General features: G+C 38.2%; 1 protein-coding gene across 2 annotated transcripts in view; it reads left to right on the top strand.

The window, feature by feature from the left end:
- pla2r1 (phospholipase A2 receptor 1) overlaps window positions 1–16,870 on the top strand; it is a 36,984-nt gene extending 20,114 nt beyond the window's left edge. For both annotated transcript variants that reach the window (XM_080026840.1, XM_080026841.1), the window contains 13 exons: window positions 5,062–5,126; window positions 5,717–5,820; window positions 5,902–6,038; window positions 7,952–8,069; window positions 8,232–8,371; window positions 8,799–8,940; window positions 10,105–10,340; window positions 12,503–12,683; window positions 12,794–12,928; window positions 14,058–14,180; window positions 14,274–14,450; window positions 15,239–15,274; window positions 15,482–16,870. In XM_080026840.1, coding sequence (XP_079882966.1) covers window positions 5,062–5,126; window positions 5,717–5,820; window positions 5,902–6,038; window positions 7,952–8,069; window positions 8,232–8,371; window positions 8,799–8,940; window positions 10,105–10,340; window positions 12,503–12,683; window positions 12,794–12,928; window positions 14,058–14,180; window positions 14,274–14,450; window positions 15,239–15,274; window positions 15,482–15,696 — 1,809 coding nt within the window. In that variant the 3' untranslated portion in view covers window positions 15,697–16,870. The remainder of the gene's footprint in view (window positions 1–5,061; window positions 5,127–5,716; window positions 5,821–5,901; window positions 6,039–7,951; window positions 8,070–8,231; window positions 8,372–8,798; window positions 8,941–10,104; window positions 10,341–12,502; window positions 12,684–12,793; window positions 12,929–14,057; window positions 14,181–14,273; window positions 14,451–15,238; window positions 15,275–15,481) is intronic.
- The last annotated feature ends 937 nt before the right edge of the window (window positions 16,871–17,807 follow it).

The following is a 17,807-nucleotide window of genomic DNA, read 5'->3' as shown; positions in this document are numbered from 1 at the left end:
CAGCATTTTGCTATTGTAGCCTACGTAGGCTAGTTAGTCGAGGTGGACATAGAACTGCAATTCGCTCATTTGACATGAGTTTTTTTTTTATTATTATTATTTTTTTAAATGGTCATAATTACAAACTAGCACAGACGTTGTTCACCAAACTAGTGGCGTACTGGTAAAATGCTGACACTGAGTAGTCGAGATAGGTATGAGGTTGGTGGTTCGCATCTGACAGATACTAATTATTTTTCTTTTTTGGTTGGGGGCAAATGTAATCATCCAGATCAGGGCAACTGGTGACAGCAGACTCGATGCCCGCAAACGTGAAATGATTATGCCTACATATCCGATCTACTTAATATTTAGACTTCCATAGCCTACAGCTTGTTAGTGGAACAGTGTGAGGTAAGATTTATGTCACACATGTGCGTAACAGCACGAAGTTTGGAGTCAGTTGTTGGTTTTGGGGCAAATCGTGGCGATCAGATTAATTTGTGACAGCACATCGGCACGCACGGGATACTTTTCTTGTAATTATAATTTCGTACTGAATACGTCCTATTGTTCATGTTGTCTACTTTGGTTATGTGACTGAAATAAGCTTATCATGATGTTTTAAAAATAAACCGACAAATGAATGCGACATAGACGAACTATTCCTGGTTTATTTGTTGGGTTATCTGGTGACAGCTATAGGAGCGTGTAGGTGACTGTGTCGATGCCTTGTGAAAATAACGCAAACGTAAATAAATTGATAGGCTGTGTGTGGTTGAATACAAGATGTTCTCGTCAGTTTTAAAAAGTTGGACATATATCGCTATATTCGGATATACTTGAGAAGGGTCTGGGATTATTCTTCCATTCAGCTTTTTAGTGAAATGTAGCCACGGGTAAGATATTTGTGTCACAAGTTAAGCGTGAGGTTGGCTGTGTTAGCTGTGGCTAAGTGTGATAGAACCAGTTTAATTTGTGATTACACTTAGAAAAACGTCTGAAATACGATGGTATTTCCATCGTCACTACAATGTGTTACTCGGAACCACAGCTTAGAACCAATGTAGATTTTAGCCTACATGGTCAAATTCGAGTATGAAGATTGAATGATAGTAGGCTATTGTTACTTGCTGTAGTTTGGTCTGGCTTTGAGAGACTAGGTAAGTGTAGAAAACAAATGATCAGGGGCGTGCAGTCTTTCTTAAAAGGATGCTATTTTACACATTTGTGGGTTTTAATCATATGGTTTAAGGGGTTCGGAGAGCGATAGTTGAAGCGAGATATGGTGACAGTTAGGCATAGCCTACGACGCGACGGAGTGTTGATATTCTTTCTGTTTGCTTACTGACAGTAGTGCGCATTGAGGTGTGTATTTTTGTTTGAGGAGTAGCCTATATTTGTAATGACAGTGACAGTGTGGTTCATGTAGGCCTGTATCTGTTATTTTGCTTTGTTGTAGGCCTATTTATTAGTCTGTGTGAGTGAACAGGTGAGCGTAAACAGTGGTGCTAGTAGGAAATGATGTGCAGGAGATACTGTAGGTGAGCCAGGTAGAGGTAGGTGCAGAGAGAGGTGAAAGCATAAGACACAAGTCTAATATTTGAGTTTAATTCAGACGTTTTGCTGGACACTGTGGAGTGGATCTAGAGTGCTTGAGTTTCTGCGTGCAGTCTGTGGAAGTTCTACCACACTGGGAGTAGCCTACTGTTCTTTTACTGACACTATTTCTGCACTGCTTGTGTTCAATAAAATCTCGTTTTAATGATCATTGTTGTTGTCTTTTCTTTTGTGATGCTCGTCTCTACAGAGCTTGTATTGCATATTTGAACTTTGATTTGAAACACCATGTGAAAAGGGTAGGCTAAATAATAGATCATCATAAAACGTTGCCAGTTGATTACTTAGATTAAAAAAATAGATTTTATGTATTACAATTTTTACAGAAATGTTTGAATGGATATTCAACTTTGCTATAGGCCTTTATACATGCATTTTCTAGGCTACATGTAGCCTATTTCCAGAATAAATGTATCATAAATCATACAACTAACAACATAAAGAATTATTCTGTAGGCCTAATAAACTCCAGAATAGTGCTAAGAATTTGAGGTGTACAAGTGAATGTTATCGAAAAAGAAAATAACTAGGCCTAATGTTGAGATAATGTCCGTCAAAGATGGGAGAAATATACAGATGCAAACAGACAAGGATTAGTCAAAGAAACACCTTGTAGCCTACATTTTGGACCGTTTATTTGTACTACACTATTCTGCAATTTGCTCATATTTGACAATTGTACTTTTATACTTCATTATTTGCCTATCGCAATACTAGCACCGTGCAACTACGTCCGACTTAGTGGCGCACCGTGTAAAATTCGGCCTGTGTAGTTTATTATGAATGAGTAGATGAGATCGCTGGTTCGACTCTGCCACGAATTAGTTTTCTTTCCCCCCGCGCAGAAGACAACAAATTGTTTATGTACTTTGGGACCAAAGGTAATGATCCTGCAAACGGTTTATAGCATCATGTTTTAAAATAAATCGATAAATGAATGCAAAGAGAGACCAGAGAGAGACGATGTTTTGAATAGGTTTATTTCCGGGTTTTTAGACAAGGGGTCCTAACTAGACACGCCTACGAAACATCTGCAAATGCCACCAGCTACCCTGATCACCAGTTGCCCTGACACACCGGTCCAAGCTGCCCGCTCCGGTGTGCCTTTCCTTCCGATGCGGTGTTTATCCTCTCTTCGTCCTGGCGGAGTTTTTTGACTTGATATAGTGGCCTTTTTGTGAGAGATTGTAAGCCACTATAGGAGCGGGGTAGATGACGCGCAATCCAAAATCAAAACGAAGTAATCGCTGAATTGAAGTTCAAACAAAAGTGCTTTATTAGGCAAAGCTTCAAACAAAAGTATTCTTCTTAAACTCTGAAACAAACATTTGCGGTATTCAATTTGCGATGTTCAATTTGCGATGTTCAATTTGCGGTCAAAAAACTGTCCCGCTTCCCCGTCTCACTCTCATCTGTTTCACATACAACCAGGTGATTTAAATCCCTTCATTAGGTGAATGAATACAATAATAACCCTGGCCTACAGGGGGAGCCAGACAGAATACCAACTCAACTTTATCATAGCTGTATCAATTATTATTTCCATTTAATTATTTCCATATTCCCATTATGGCTCCGACAATATCTTTTCTAACTTCTCAGACCATGGTTTGAAGAGAAAATGCATCTGACATTTACTTTTTTCCTAGTGCAAATTCTTCCACTTCTAATTGCAGTGACTAAAATAATGCCAGGAGCATTGGACATGAACCCGTTTGTTTTCCGTGCGCTAGAGCAGTTTTAGCCCACAGCCAAAGCAAAGTCCTTAAAGGCCCACTTCACCGGTGGGAATATGAAGGTGTATTGAATTCTGAGATCCTATGTAGTAGGGGAGAACGGGGTAAGTAGGCACACTTTTTACTCTAGTGAGAATTGCTCATCACCAAAACATCTGTCAATAGCCATTCCTACATTAAATTGAAGCTTAAGGTGTTGGCTTGAAATGTGTGTCTCTCTTTTTTTCCAACTTATTGTAATGAAGAAGTAATTTACCATCAAAGACACTCTGACACATTGTGACAACCAACCCCATCAAGGGGTCGGTTGTCACACACTATGGGGTTGTTTGTCACAATGTTATCTTAATGGGAAAAATCTTAAAAAGAAGGCAATGAGGCAGAACCAAATTTGAAAGTTTAATTGCATTGTCAAGTTGACAAATAGGCCTACATAACTTACTGTAGCCTGGGCAGCTGGTCTAGTTTGGGATGCACTGGGTTGTTTTGATTTTGTTGCCCTTTTTTCTTTTGCTTGCTAGCTGCCTTTTCCTGCTCTATTCTTTCCTTCTCTGGGGTGTCAGTGAGGATACAGCTTGACAATTTCTTTCGTTATTGGGTTCCTTTTCTGGCTGCAGCCTTGAGATAACATGTGACAACCAACCCCCCAAAAAATTTGACGACCAACCCCAACCTGAATTTCTTGCTAGCATCAAGGCCAACAACCATCTGACAACTAATTAGCTTGCTAACAACAATCTAAACTATAGCTTACCCTTCACACTTTCTGAGGGTAACAAGTGTTTTGTTATAAACCCATTGTGTAAAAGCCTAGAAGAAAAATACTGAGAAGCAAAATATTTTGAATTTGACATGAAAAACACAAAACATCCTCTCACCTGAAATGCAGCTGTCTTCCTCCAAGGAAGTCTATGTATGTGACCTCTGATCCCAATTCTGGACCTTTTTTATATCAACATTTCAGAGCTAGCGTGCTCTGGTGGCGAGATATAACGAATGTGACATCCAACCCATGTGACAAATTACCCCGTTCTCCCCTATAAATGTGCAAAAAAAATTGAAATTGGTTCATGCTAGCCTGAGAAAAGGCAGATAGAGTGTTTTATGGTCTCACTGTCTAACCCTACATTTATCTTACTGTGACATCACAGTAAGATAAATGTAGGGTTAGACAGTGGCTAGGCAAGGCTAGGATGAACCAATTATTATTTTTTTTGCACATTTATACTACATAGGATCTCAGAATTCAATACACCTTCATATTCCCACCGGTGAAGTAGGCCTTTAATCACAGATGCTCTTCGTCATTGAATGGCCCATTAGGTCCAGTCTTCAGTTGGCACCATAGACTTACTCATTCCTCACTCAAACTCAAGTGTTTACAGACACACGTCGAGCTAAAAAAACTTACCTCACATATCAACATTGTCATGCCCACACACCCGCAGTGCAAGAAAAAGGTTGTTTATTTTCTGCAGTGGCCTTTTGGGGGTGAAACTAGAATGAAGTCCGTTGTGGTGTTGAGGCTTGAGAGGAGGATAAAGGAAACAAAACAAGGCGGTGAAAGCATGGGTCAAAGAGAGTGCCTGAATGGATGCTCTATAAGACAGGCTCTCAAAGGTTGATCCCCCAGCCCAGTGAGGACTGGATTGCAAAGCAGCAGGGTAAAAGTTAAGGAAGATTTTCTTTTTTTCATCTGTTTTTCTTGTCGCTGTGTCTCCTCTAGCTCTCCCTGGGCCCAACTGACTGGTGGATCGGCCTGTCCATTAGGCAGCCCGGAGAGGAGGTCAGGTGTGTGTGTATCTTGGGAGTTTGCTAAGCATTTCCTGGTGCTGCCACTGATTAACAATTAGAGCAGTCAACACATTGTTTCACATCTTGAGTAAGGAATAATTGAGGTGTTTACACCCAAGGGACCTGCTTCACAAAAGCAATTGTCAAGCACTCCTTGCATGAAGATTCAAAATGGTGGGATTCTAGCATGGTTCAGTGGTTTAATCATTGAAACGTGTCAAAATGAGCAAGAATACATTATATAATGTTGCAGGTTATAGCCCACCAAGTGAAGTCTGGCAAAATCATTTTGGAGGCAAATAATACTGAATACAGATTAGATTATGTAATAAGAATAAGTGTGAATAAGACGAAAATATGGGAAAGGTGTCCACCAATGAGGAGAATGTAACATTCCTCAAATTAGTACACAAAACAAACATCCATGCCATATTTCCAGGATGTTTCCTACATTGGTTGATTGACTGTGACTAGTGGAAAAGCATCTTTAGTTTGCATGCATGAAAACCCACTGACATGTTCATTGAGACAAGGACATTGGCCAGGGCCTTTCTGTTCATTAGATGTATTTGTGTGTTTGTTTGCAGGTGGAGCGACAAGACGGAGGTGGAGTTTCATAACTGGGCGGAGAAGAGTGGCACTGGTGGCCCCAGGAGAAATGGGTTGTGTGTCACCATGTCCTCGTCAACAGGTATGCACATCGCAGAAACACGCTCTGACCCATGTGTACTTGCACACACTTGAATTTGTTTTTTTTCCTGGTATGTTGCAGGGAAATGGTCGACGAGTAAGTGCAGCGATGTCCACGGTTATGTTTGCAAGAGAAAGACTGTGTCTGTGGTGGAGACTCCCCGGGAGCCGCACTATATTGGAGGATGTCCGGAGCAATGGCTATACTTTGGACACAAGGTACAGACACAGAGTTGGACATGCAAACTCTCCAATCACCAACTTATAGTAATAATATAATAGCTTTATTTGTATAGCACCTTTAAAAACAATGGTTTAAAAAGTGCTTTGACATAAGAAATATAGGAGCAAATACAAATCAAATAAATACATTCTAATCAAAAACACGTGTGCAGTAAGACAATACACATACCCATATATACACATGATGGTGAAAAAGGTTACTGATTCAGCAAGCCTTATCTCCGCAGGACTTATGTTAACTATTAAGGACTGAAGTAACATAAGAAAAACTATAGAAAAATGTGGATGTATCATCGTGGCATTACCCACAACTTTCTACAATTCTCACCATATCAGTTGTAAGAAAAAGTAAAATTCCTGTAAAAGTATTTCCCAGTTTACAAATATACATGCGTTTGGCTTTATTTTAAAACATTTCTTATTATGTTACAATGCAAGTTCAGAAAAAAGGTCACAAAAAGTCACATTTTGACCTAAATCCCTTTATGTAGCATTTTTAAGCATTATATAAACATTTAATAAAGGGTTTATATGTCAACTAACAAATTGAAATATACAATCTTTACAGGAGAAGTTATGATTGCAGTGAACATTAGCAAACACTTTAAAATGTCTTTATATTTTCTAGTGTTTATAGATGTAATATAGAGTTTTACCATTTTAAATGACTATATCCACTTATTTATTGGTTTGGTTGCAAACTGCAAAAAGTTGCCCCACTTTCCCTTTATTCTTCCCTGAGAATCAGTTTGAAAACTTTCCCAAAGTCTGCATCTGGGGATGAAGCAGGATGTTTGTGTTTGAGTTATGTTGAAAAGTTCAGAATAGCCCCCCGCTGGTGTGCTCAAGCTGAGTCAACCTCAGAGCATTTTGCAACAACAATAACTGATCCTCCATTATATAATTGAGTGATTCTAAATGTTTTTAAGTTAATTACTGCATTATTCAAACTAGACATGGGACAATACCAACATTTCATGTCACAATTATCCTGGCCACAATAATTTAGATTAATAATCAAAATATTCCTAACAACTTTCAGAAGATACAGGTGATACTATTATATTATATTATTATATCATGGAAAATTAATAATAATTGGGTCAAGAATTAATGCAAAAGGGGCCCAGACCAAGTACTGAGTACATATGGATGATTATACTTTATAGAGGGCTGACATTTCTGTATTTAAAATCCCTTTTTTATTGATTTCATGTCAAATTTAAATTTTCTAAGATTTTGAATTTGGGGTTTTCATAAACTGTAAGCCATAATAATCAAAATTATAACAAATAAAGGCTTGAAATATCTCACTTTGCTTGTAATGAGTCTATAAAATATATTATTTTCACCTTTTAAGTTGTATTACTGAAATAAATGAACTTTTGCACGATATTCAAATTTTTCGAGTTTCACCTGTCTATAGTTAAAAATACTAAAATGACTTGATAACATGGACATTCATAACTATCGTACCAGATAAGACCCACTGAATAGGAGCGCATGCATTCTTTTGTGAGACTACTGTATCATTGTTCTGCATATGAAACAGAATATAAAATAGTGTAGCAATATCTGTATTTTCTGTAGGCTACTTAAACATAATAGTTTGGGACAAAGAGTAATTATCTCTAGTTTGAGGGGCATTTTATCGGGTTTTTAGAGTGTTGACAGGACGGGGGAGTAAGGAGATGAGGAAAATGAAAATTCCCCTTGCCAGATTTGAACTTTGACACTGACTGACCGACTCCTGGTCTAGGGATAGGGGAAATAATGTTTGACATTTTTACAACCTGATATTCACGTTTTGTGTTGGATTCTGTGTGTGTGTGTGTGTGTGTGTGTGTGTGTGTGTGTGTGTGTGTGTGTGTGTGTGTGTGTGTTGAAAGTGTCTCCTGCTTCACCTCCCTGGTAGTCTAAAGGAAGGAAAAAGTTGGAATGATGCCCAGTCCATCTGCTCCTCATTCGAAGGCTCGCTCGTTGCTATAGAAGACGAGATTGAACAAGGTAGAAGAAAAGTGAACTGTAAAACCATATGATGAATGGCAAATATCAAATACATACCCCATCAAGCTATTAGGGGTTTTATCTGGCTATGTTGGTAGGCATTCAGAAAAGCTTATTTATTTATTTTTTAATTCTCATGTTGTCATGTCATCATTTCGGCAGCCTACATCACCATGTTGCTCCAGGGAAGCTCTTTAGGTGTGTGGATCGGGCTCAGGGATGAAGACACCATGAAGTGGGCCAACGGGAAACAAGTCACTTACACCAACTGGTCTCCAATCGAACCAAAGATCTATGTCACTGTAAGCTCCTGTGAAAACATAAGGTTGATGCAAAACTGTTAACTGTTTGAAATATAACATTTTGTTGTCTCTTATGGTTCACTTTAAAATCTGAAAGTCTTCCTTTACTGATATCTTCCATATCTTCTATCTTATATATTTTTACTTTGTTTCTGAGAAATGTCCAATTGATAATTCAACCAGGAGAGTTTTGTATACATCCAATGTCACTTGACATTGTCTATTAGGCTGACAACAAATAAAAAATGCTACTTCCTTGAACGCCCAAATGACTCCTCTACTAATTAATATTGTGTACCAGAGCAAACAGACCAAATATTGGTTGAAGTGTCACATCAGCCTGAAGATGTGCAAACCTGCGCAGAGAAGCATACATTTCTTTTTGATAATTGGATTTGTGTGTATTTCTGTTTTTATAAACTCCCAGGAGGACGAGTGGCTCACTGGATTTGCTGCTGAGCCATTGTGCACTGTTTTGTCCAACAACCACAACTTCCACCTGACAGGGAAGTGGTACGATGAGAGGTGCAGCGAGAACGGGTATGGCTTTGTTTGTCAAAAACCTCAAGGTAAGATTCCCTTTAGTTTCCTCATCTTTGTTTTGATTCTCTTACTGTCTTGTCTTTCATTGATTGTTTTCCAGCACATCTGTCTTTAACTTAGGCTCTCAGACCACTCTTGTTTTCTTAATGCTGAGAGATCTCTCATACATTTCTATTTTTAATACTTATAAAAACAACCTTTTCTATCTTGAAGTTGAATTTTCAGGTCTATTTCAACCTGTTTATTTCCTTTTAATGTGGTCATAGTTACTCTTTATTGTATCGTTGTACCTGAATGACCATCTCCATGCAGTAAGCCATATCGGCTATTCAAGGTGGTCACTTTCTGTCTGATTCAGAGACAAACATTTGAAATGATGCTTCTAAAAATTATTATTATTTGGGGAGATAGTGTAGCTCGCCCCTTTCCCCAGAATCTCTATAATGCATCTGGAAAGTGCAAAGTGAACATGACCCTTAGAGACACAATGGCCACTTGTATGGGAAATGCCATGTTCAAAATACATTTATCTTTAACGAAATTCGCTGACTGCAGCTACAGCGATACTGGTCGGTCACATTTATTTCATTTTATGATTAAAAATAGAATCGATAGCTTTGTGTGTTAACATTAAATGCGCTTCTTCACTTCTTTGCCAAGAGTTAGAAGAGTTAAGGGAAGTTTAACCGCACAACAGTCTCATATCTGTCAGTAAAATTAAAGCTACAGCCAGGAAACTAAGTCCCCCCTAAAATTCTAACCATCAAACACGATCATACAATATCTTGTAGTTTAACACAAAACAAAGTGTAAAAACAACAGGTTTTGGGGTGCTCGTGGTGAAGTGGTTATTCCCCTCTGTGCCCCATTTCATCTCTGTCTCTCCAAAACTGTCTAATAAAGCAAAACATTATCTTAGAGAAAAAATAAAAGAAACAGGTTTTGTAGGCAACTCTTTCTTGGTAGTCATTTCAGAAGACTCACATGATGACAGTGGTATCAATGTGCTAACCTTCAACAAGAAAGTGAATAAGCATTTAAAAGGTTGAACCATTTTTTTTAATGTGAGCTTTTTAATCATCTATTAATTGCATATGTTCCAAACATTACCACCTTGACATACACTTTCTGACCCAAACAACTGGTACTTACCTTCTTCCCACACTCCTCTGTTTTGCCGTGTGTTACAGATATATCCAAACCCCCTTCCCACTCCTATCACCATCCTCTCCCCGACAATATTGAGTACAGGAGTCGCAGCTACAAGGTTGTGTCGGGCAACATGAGCTGGTACGACGCGATGCATTCGTGCACAGAGAATGATTCAGACCTAGTGAGCGTTACAGATGCCTACCACCAGGCTTTCCTTACTGTCCTTGTCAATAGATTGGCAGTCCCCCACTGGATTGGACTGTATAGTCAAGACGTATGTATCCTCTTATGCAATATGCATTGTATACCTCTGCCCTGTGTGTGTTTACTAAATGTTTGGCATTTGGGAGGCGGTGTTGTGTGTGTCTCTGCAGTTTATCCTAGAGGAAATAGTTTATAATTTTGGGAAATAACCTTAATCAGTTTTTTTTTACGTTTTTTTTACCAAGAGTCAGAAGAGAAGATTGATACTAGTCTTATGTCTGTACTGTAGACTAAATATGAAGCTACCGCCAACCGTTGGTTAGCTTAGCTTAGCATAAAGTCTAAAACAGGTGGAAACAGCTAACCTTACTCTGCCCAAAGGTTCAACACCTGCCCAAAATCACTTCTGAGGCTCAGTCATTTAAATGTAATTTTAATTATTTAATTTAATTTAATTTTATTTTATTTTATTTTATTTTATTTTATTTTATTTTATTTTATTTTATTTTATTTTATTTTATTTTATTTTATTTTATTTTATTTTATTTTATTTTATTTTATTTTATTTTATTTTATTTTATTTTATTTTATTTTATTTTATTTTATTTTATTTTATTTTATGCTACACTTAGCTATCAATATAATGGCTGAAACTTCATATGGATATGACAGTGGTATTCTCATGTACCTCTTGAGGAAGAAAGCTAAAACGCGTTTCCATAAACAATTCCTTTAATACGGATTGTTGAGCATGAATTGCTGATAAAACTCATCTGCATGCATGCTGTGCCTTTAATAACATTTTTACTTTTGTGCATGTCAGTATGTCAATAGTTCAGAGAGCTGAACACTTAAATAATCCCAGACAAATCGTAAAATGGAATTCAGTCAGGTTGCTTTGCTGTAGGCCTATCATGATGCACCGACTGACACCACTTAATTACCTCCTCCAAGATGGAAAATGTGATATATATTTTTTAGTAATAGCCTAGGTACACACAGGAAACTTGCAGTTAGAGCAATATCTTATTAATAAGGGTGAGTACCCACTGGTCCAAAGTATTTAGGAATGCATTGCAAAAATAGGTCCTAAAAGACCTGTGCTATGTTTAGTTTGTTTTACATAAATGCCTGTAAAGGGCTAGTTTCAGTTGTCTCACATGTCTCTAGGTTTTTTTCCCTATAGCCTCTTTAGAGATATTCTATCCACAGGCATGTTCCCAGCAGATAGCCTTACCATTTGAAATCAAGCATTGCTGAGTCCCCTTGGAACGTCTTAGTCATGGAGAGAAACGAATATAGGAACTGAGAGGAGAGCTGATTCTCTCTCTGCCTCGCTTTTATTTCATTTTAAGCTTGCCTGATTGTTCACTTCATGCATCACTTACAGTATTTCTGCTCTTTTAGATCATTATTACACTCATTACTACAGTAACCAACCTAGTTAAATATTAAAAAATGAAGTATTTGTGTCAAAGTTTGGTAACTGTAGCCTCTTCCAATCATGCTGCTTGATCATTACAATGGAACACTGGGGGCCGTTTTCACAGACATGGATTAAGCCTAGTTCTGGACTAAATTGTACTTTCAATGGACAATCTCCATTCAAAATTCCATTTAGTCCAAGACTAGGCTTAATCCATGTCTGTGAAACCGGCCCTGGGTGTTTCAGTAGATGGATTACCCTTGACAAACATATCCTTCCTTAACTAAAGCATGGAGCATTTTGTTTCCTTGTTAAAAAGTTAAAACAAGTATAATTAATCAGAGTTTTAGATTTTATAAATGAGAAAAATAAATGTAGGGATCAGTTAAGTACAATAAAGAATCAATGATTGTAAGAGAGATAGCGTGAACATTTCTTGATGGCTTCACTAAAACTTAATTACGGCAAATGAAAGGTACACTGCACAAGGTAAATACAATCAAATACGTCGTCAGCATATGGCAAACACCCAGAACCAGTGACAGTATATAAAGTAAATGCACAGTTCACAATATCTCCTTTTCCAACCTCTCACAAACATAATTTAAAATTAGATTGATTACAATTGCAATAAAAATCGTGGAGGCATGAATTAACTCAACCTTTTTGCAATCAAACTTATTTGCATGGACACATTGACATCCACTGCTGCAGTTTCTTGGATTCTAAATGAGTAAGTGCTAACTGGCAGAATGTCACCCACAACTTGACTGACAAAACCGTGACGTGATTGTGCTCCTTAACAGAGCGGCATCAATTATCAGTGGACGGATGGCAGTGACACGGTGTACACACACTGGGATCCGGCAGACGACGATGACGATTTTGTGATCGGAGAGTGTGTGTACATGGATGTGAGCGGAGACTGGCGGAGAGCCGACTGTCAACGAACGCTCCCAGGAGCCTTGTGTCATATTCCCCCACCGAGTAAGTGCTTCTACTTCTGTGAAAATGGAAAACAATCTCTACGCTCCACACTGCGTCTCTTGAGCTGTTTCGCTGTCTCATGTCTTTTTCCTGCTCTCTCTCTTTCACAGGCAGTAAACCATTTGTTTCGTATGAGCTCATGTGTCCCTCCACGTGGGTGAAATTTGGACATGGCTGTTACAACTTTGAGCCTGTGGTGCAGCAACTTACATTTGAAGAGTCAAGAGAATACTGCAGGCAGCAAGGTAGGAGTTCCCAAGGTTATCAAATAAAAATTCAAAGGTATTAACAGTTTGTACTGAATATTTCTGGCTCAGGAGGTAGAGTGGTTTTCCACTGATATGTCTAAGTGTCCCTGGACAAGACACAGAAGCCCATATTCCTCCTTATGGTTGGCCAGTTTGTTTGTGAATGGTAAAATGAACAGAGTGGGTGAACTGGGTGAACTTTGAGTCTGAGATAAAATTGCTGATATATATGATATTAAGCATATTATATACCTATACAGTAGGTATATGCTTTATCACTCATATCTGCAGGATGGATTGCATACTCCCCCTACAGCTCAAATACAGGAGCTGCTCTAACGAATCTAGGCTTTGAAAAGATTTCTTGTTGGAGTTCTTCCTATTATTTTCACTTTGAGGAAATATATTAAAAAACAAACATTTCGAGGTGATATAGAGTTAGATAAATGGATCAATACCACTCTGATGTCTGTCCATCAAATATGAAACCACAGCTAGCAACCGGTTAGCTTAGCTTGGCAGAAAGACAGGAAGAAGGGGGAAACTGGTGCATTGCTCTTCTCATAGGGATCAAAATACACATACTAGCATCTCTAAAGCTTACTAGTTAACACACTATATCTCATGTGTGTGTTTAATCTTTACAAAAAACAAAGTGTTAAGTGTAGATGTTGTTTTTTTCAGAGGGGGTTAGTTAGGTTCCTGACCACTCCGTTGACCTATGCTTGTTGCCGTGCAACATCACAGTGATGACATGACAGACCGAGACTAGCGATCACTTGTCGTTTAAACTGTACATTCTTTCAAAGGTTTTTTTATTAAGTGACAGTTGCAAAACAATTGCAGCCCAATGAAATACAAATGTTTTCCCCTTTTTTAACCCCGCACACACCCCACCCACCTCCCACCCTCACACCCAACCACACACAATCCGAAACAAAACAAAATACACACTTCCAAGAAACAAAAACAAACAATCAACATGAAACAAAAAATCATAAAGAAATAAAATTGAATTAAATAAAAGAGGGGAGGGGGTAGCTACTCTTCTATTGTTGTCGTTGTTTTTTTTAAATAATTTAAGAAGGAAACTGTACATTAATTGTGAGTTTGTTGTGCTTTCTAGTCAATACCTCAGACATGCTGACCATCGAGAGTGAGATTGAGAGTCGTTTTGTCCTGGAGCAGTTGTGGTCGTTGGGCTTCCTTCACCACACCGTGTGGTTGGGGATGTACTTCAACATTGACAGTAAGTATCTTTATCTCTCTCCGAGACCCATCTTAGTTGATCACAATTCCCAGCAATCCTATTTAATTTACATTGTGGCTTCTGCTTTTTTAGCTGATTCTATGGCCTGGGTGGATGGTTCACCTATGGACTACATCAACTGGCCCAACAAAGGCCCGGACCCCAAGCTGCTGACTGCGGATTCCTGTGTTACTACCAGGGTGGTTGACGGTGTGTGGCACATGTCCCAGTGCACAGAGCGCCTCGGCTTTGTCTGCAAAACCACCTCAGGTAAGTTTGATGAGGGGGCCAAGGTTTGGGAAACATTGGGGGCTTTTGAAAGATTATTTTGTGCCCTGTATTGAACTCATTTTACCTATTGGGTTATTATTTGACCTTCCCTAGCTGTGTTTTACAAAATGTTTACCTTTTAACCAGGTAACAAGACCGCAGGATTAAATATAGATAAATAAATAAGGTAAATTGACAAATAATCAACAGTCATTTCTGTGATATAAACAAGATCAAGTCATTTTCACTAAACTTATAGAAATCTACTTCATTTGGGACAGGGTTTTCCTTAAAAGTGGTCATACCCACAATGTGGTCGTACCTACAACATTTTACTAAAAATTGAATACATGACTACTTGTATGTTGAAGGTGTCGAGAACCCACGGATATTAACTTGCACACTCTCCACTAAAAATTGACGTAGCATCTCAGAATCTTGCAGCTCAATGTTTGGTATTCCGTCTTGCAGCCAAACAGTTTTGGTGGCTCATGTCGGTTTTTTCAGCAAAGCAGCTATGATAAAGCCACTGTACAGCACCTACTCAAAACCAAACAGCAGGGACAGTTAGCAACTAGCTGTTGAACAAAATGGAGCATTTAGCTGCTAACAAGATAATTTCTCCCACATGAGTTGGTAAACCAGAGCCAAAATAGAGTGGAAATAGGACTAAAAGTCACCAGGTGATCAGATATATGAATCCAAATAATGCTATAATGTTGATATGATGATATTGATAGTGATATTGAATACCACTGTATGTTTCTTTCTCTTTTTTTTTGTTGCAGTTATAAGTACTGAGGTGGAAGTGGAACCACTAAACGGTAAAGTGCTCTTTAATTTGATTGATTTACACTGACTCACACGTTTGTGTCCTATAGCTGCATGAGCATGTGTTTGACACTCAGTGAGGATACAGTATATGATTAAGAAGGGTATATACTTTACAGAATCTTTGATATATCTGTATTTATTCATGAAAACAAAACAAAACCATGACTACATCCCAGCTATGGTATTGTGTATTTCAGGTTTACATCATGGTGTCATCCCTGCTGCCGTGCTGGTGGCTGTACTGATCTTTGCCCTGCTGGCAGGAGCGATGTGGTTCGTGTACAAGAGGAACGCTTCACGTTTTCGGGGGCTTTCCACTCTGGGCAGCGCTTATTACCGGCAAACCTCGCAGTCCACAGAGTCAGACGGAAATGTGCTGATCACAGACCTGGAGAATCACTCAGGAGAATAGCACTCAATGACTCTAACATTTTTCTCTAAAGGTCTCTGTTGTTCTCCCATTCTTTGTCTCGTCTCTCACCATTTCATCATCAGGTACGAATGCCACATGACACTGTAAAGCAGTGACAGCGACTCCTCAGGACAGTGGTGAGACGATGAGGGCAAAAATGTCAATTTTAAGAATGTGTTTGAAGGATCGCAGTCGCTCTCTGCAGTTTTTTCACTTATTCAAATCGTTTTAAAGGGACGAATGTTTGCGAAGGTGTTTTCTTCGTGTTGACTCAGAAGAGCCCACATTTAAATGTCCGTGGTTTGAAGTAGACTAACACAGAATGTTGAAGAAGGGATGCTAGGGAGCTAAACATTTGTTGAAAAAGGTACTGAACACCTCAGGTTTGTTATCCTGCAAAGAGGTGTCGCTCAGTAATATTCAAACAGGTGAAGGATTATGTCTTATTGTCAGGGTCAAAAGTAACTTCCATTGTCATAAATAATAGATTTAAAATGATGTCAAAAAAGAAATTACAGTAATATTTGTGCTAGTAATTTTGTACATTTAATTCAGGATTAAGGATCTGCACATGTAGAAAGCAATGATGTCAGTATTACTTTTATTTTTTTAAGTATAGGCTACATGCTGTATTTTGATACCAGAGGTTTTTTTTTGTACAGTATGTTCAAAACTAATGTTTTATTTGTTATAACTGATGATGGAATTTGTTCTCTTTTATGTTCACTTTTGTATGCGGATGCAAAGCAAATTGTTATTATGTATTTTGCACAATTTATTTTGTGTTTTAATAAATTGAAAGTTAGGGCTTAACAATTGCAGTTTCATCACTTGAGTCTTGAATATACAGAGGAGTTGGAAGAATAGTGGAAATCCTCAGGGAAGTCCTCTACAGCTTCCCTTTTTCAATTTATTACTTGTCTTTTTTTTTATTATCAGACGGCATACTTTCTCCACAGAATGACCAATCATTTTTGTCCTAGAAAATCCTCATTACAAAATAACTCATGAAGAATTCATGTTGTAATAATATCGAAACCATGTGCTATTTATACCCACGGAAGGCTTTGCAGGGTCAGTTGTCTGCAATTTTTGACCTCCTTTTTTATTTTATAAATGTGGTGTACCCTTAATGGAGAGTCATGGTAAAATTATTCAGGCTTACTTAAGTGCTCTGCCATCACTACACATGTATTTTAAAGGTAAGGTTATTTATTTTATTTATTTTTTAAATGTAATATAGAAGTCATAAAAAAGTGACAATAAACAATGAACAAGAAGAACCAGATATAATTGAAACCAGACTGCTCTTTGGTTTTGCATGTTCAGTTTTTAAAAGCTCCATCAAAAATATTATTGAAGTCCTTGTGGACTAGATTCTATTATCAATATAGTGATTAAGCCAAGGAGTTATTGTTTTTTCTTATGATAAACATTTGATCTTTTGTTCCTTGAATATCAGCCTTGGTATTCCATCTTTTCTCATTTAAATAATCTCTGCAAATCCAAGAATATTGTCTATAGGAACAATGCTGCGTTTGTAGGCTTTTGTTTGGAAATATAATAGTCTTCGATATAGGCCTAGATAAATAAAGCACACCCAAGGCCATTACACTGCCCTAATTAAGGAATCAGTGTTGGAAATATGAGAGTGCAAATGGCAGCTATATCTGGCAGGATTTGACTGCAGGATGTAAAGTAATTAATAATTCATGCTTATAAATAAAAGCTGCTTCTAGAGATGAAGATACACCAGGACAACTCTGCTGTGAAGTTGTATTGGGGACTTCGATGGCAGTTTGTGGATGAAAAACACAACATGCGCGTGTTTCACGGAAACAACCAAGTGGGCGTGAAGTGAGCGTTTGAGAATATTTCCTGGCTATCAGGGAAGGTGACGGGAGGGCAACAAGGCAAGAGATGGAGAAGGCGAGCGCGAGGCCGGAAGACGATTACATTATAGCCTTCAAAATCAAAGCTTTATGAACGCTTCTTGGGTTGCGTTCCGAATCGCATACTTTCTACTATATAGTAGGCTATGTAGAATTTTTTTTAGGATGTCCCGATTCTTGTGGCCAGATTTAGATTTTCTTTCAGACTCTTTAACCCTA

The sequence above is a fragment of the Ammodytes marinus genome, assembly GCF_949987685.1.
Source record: "Ammodytes marinus genome assembly, chromosome: 1".
Taxonomy (NCBI): Eukaryota; Metazoa; Chordata; class Actinopteri; order Uranoscopiformes; family Ammodytidae; genus Ammodytes; species Ammodytes marinus.
The sequence above is the reverse complement of the archived record's forward strand: the minus strand, read 5'-3'. Positions and strand labels throughout refer to the sequence as shown.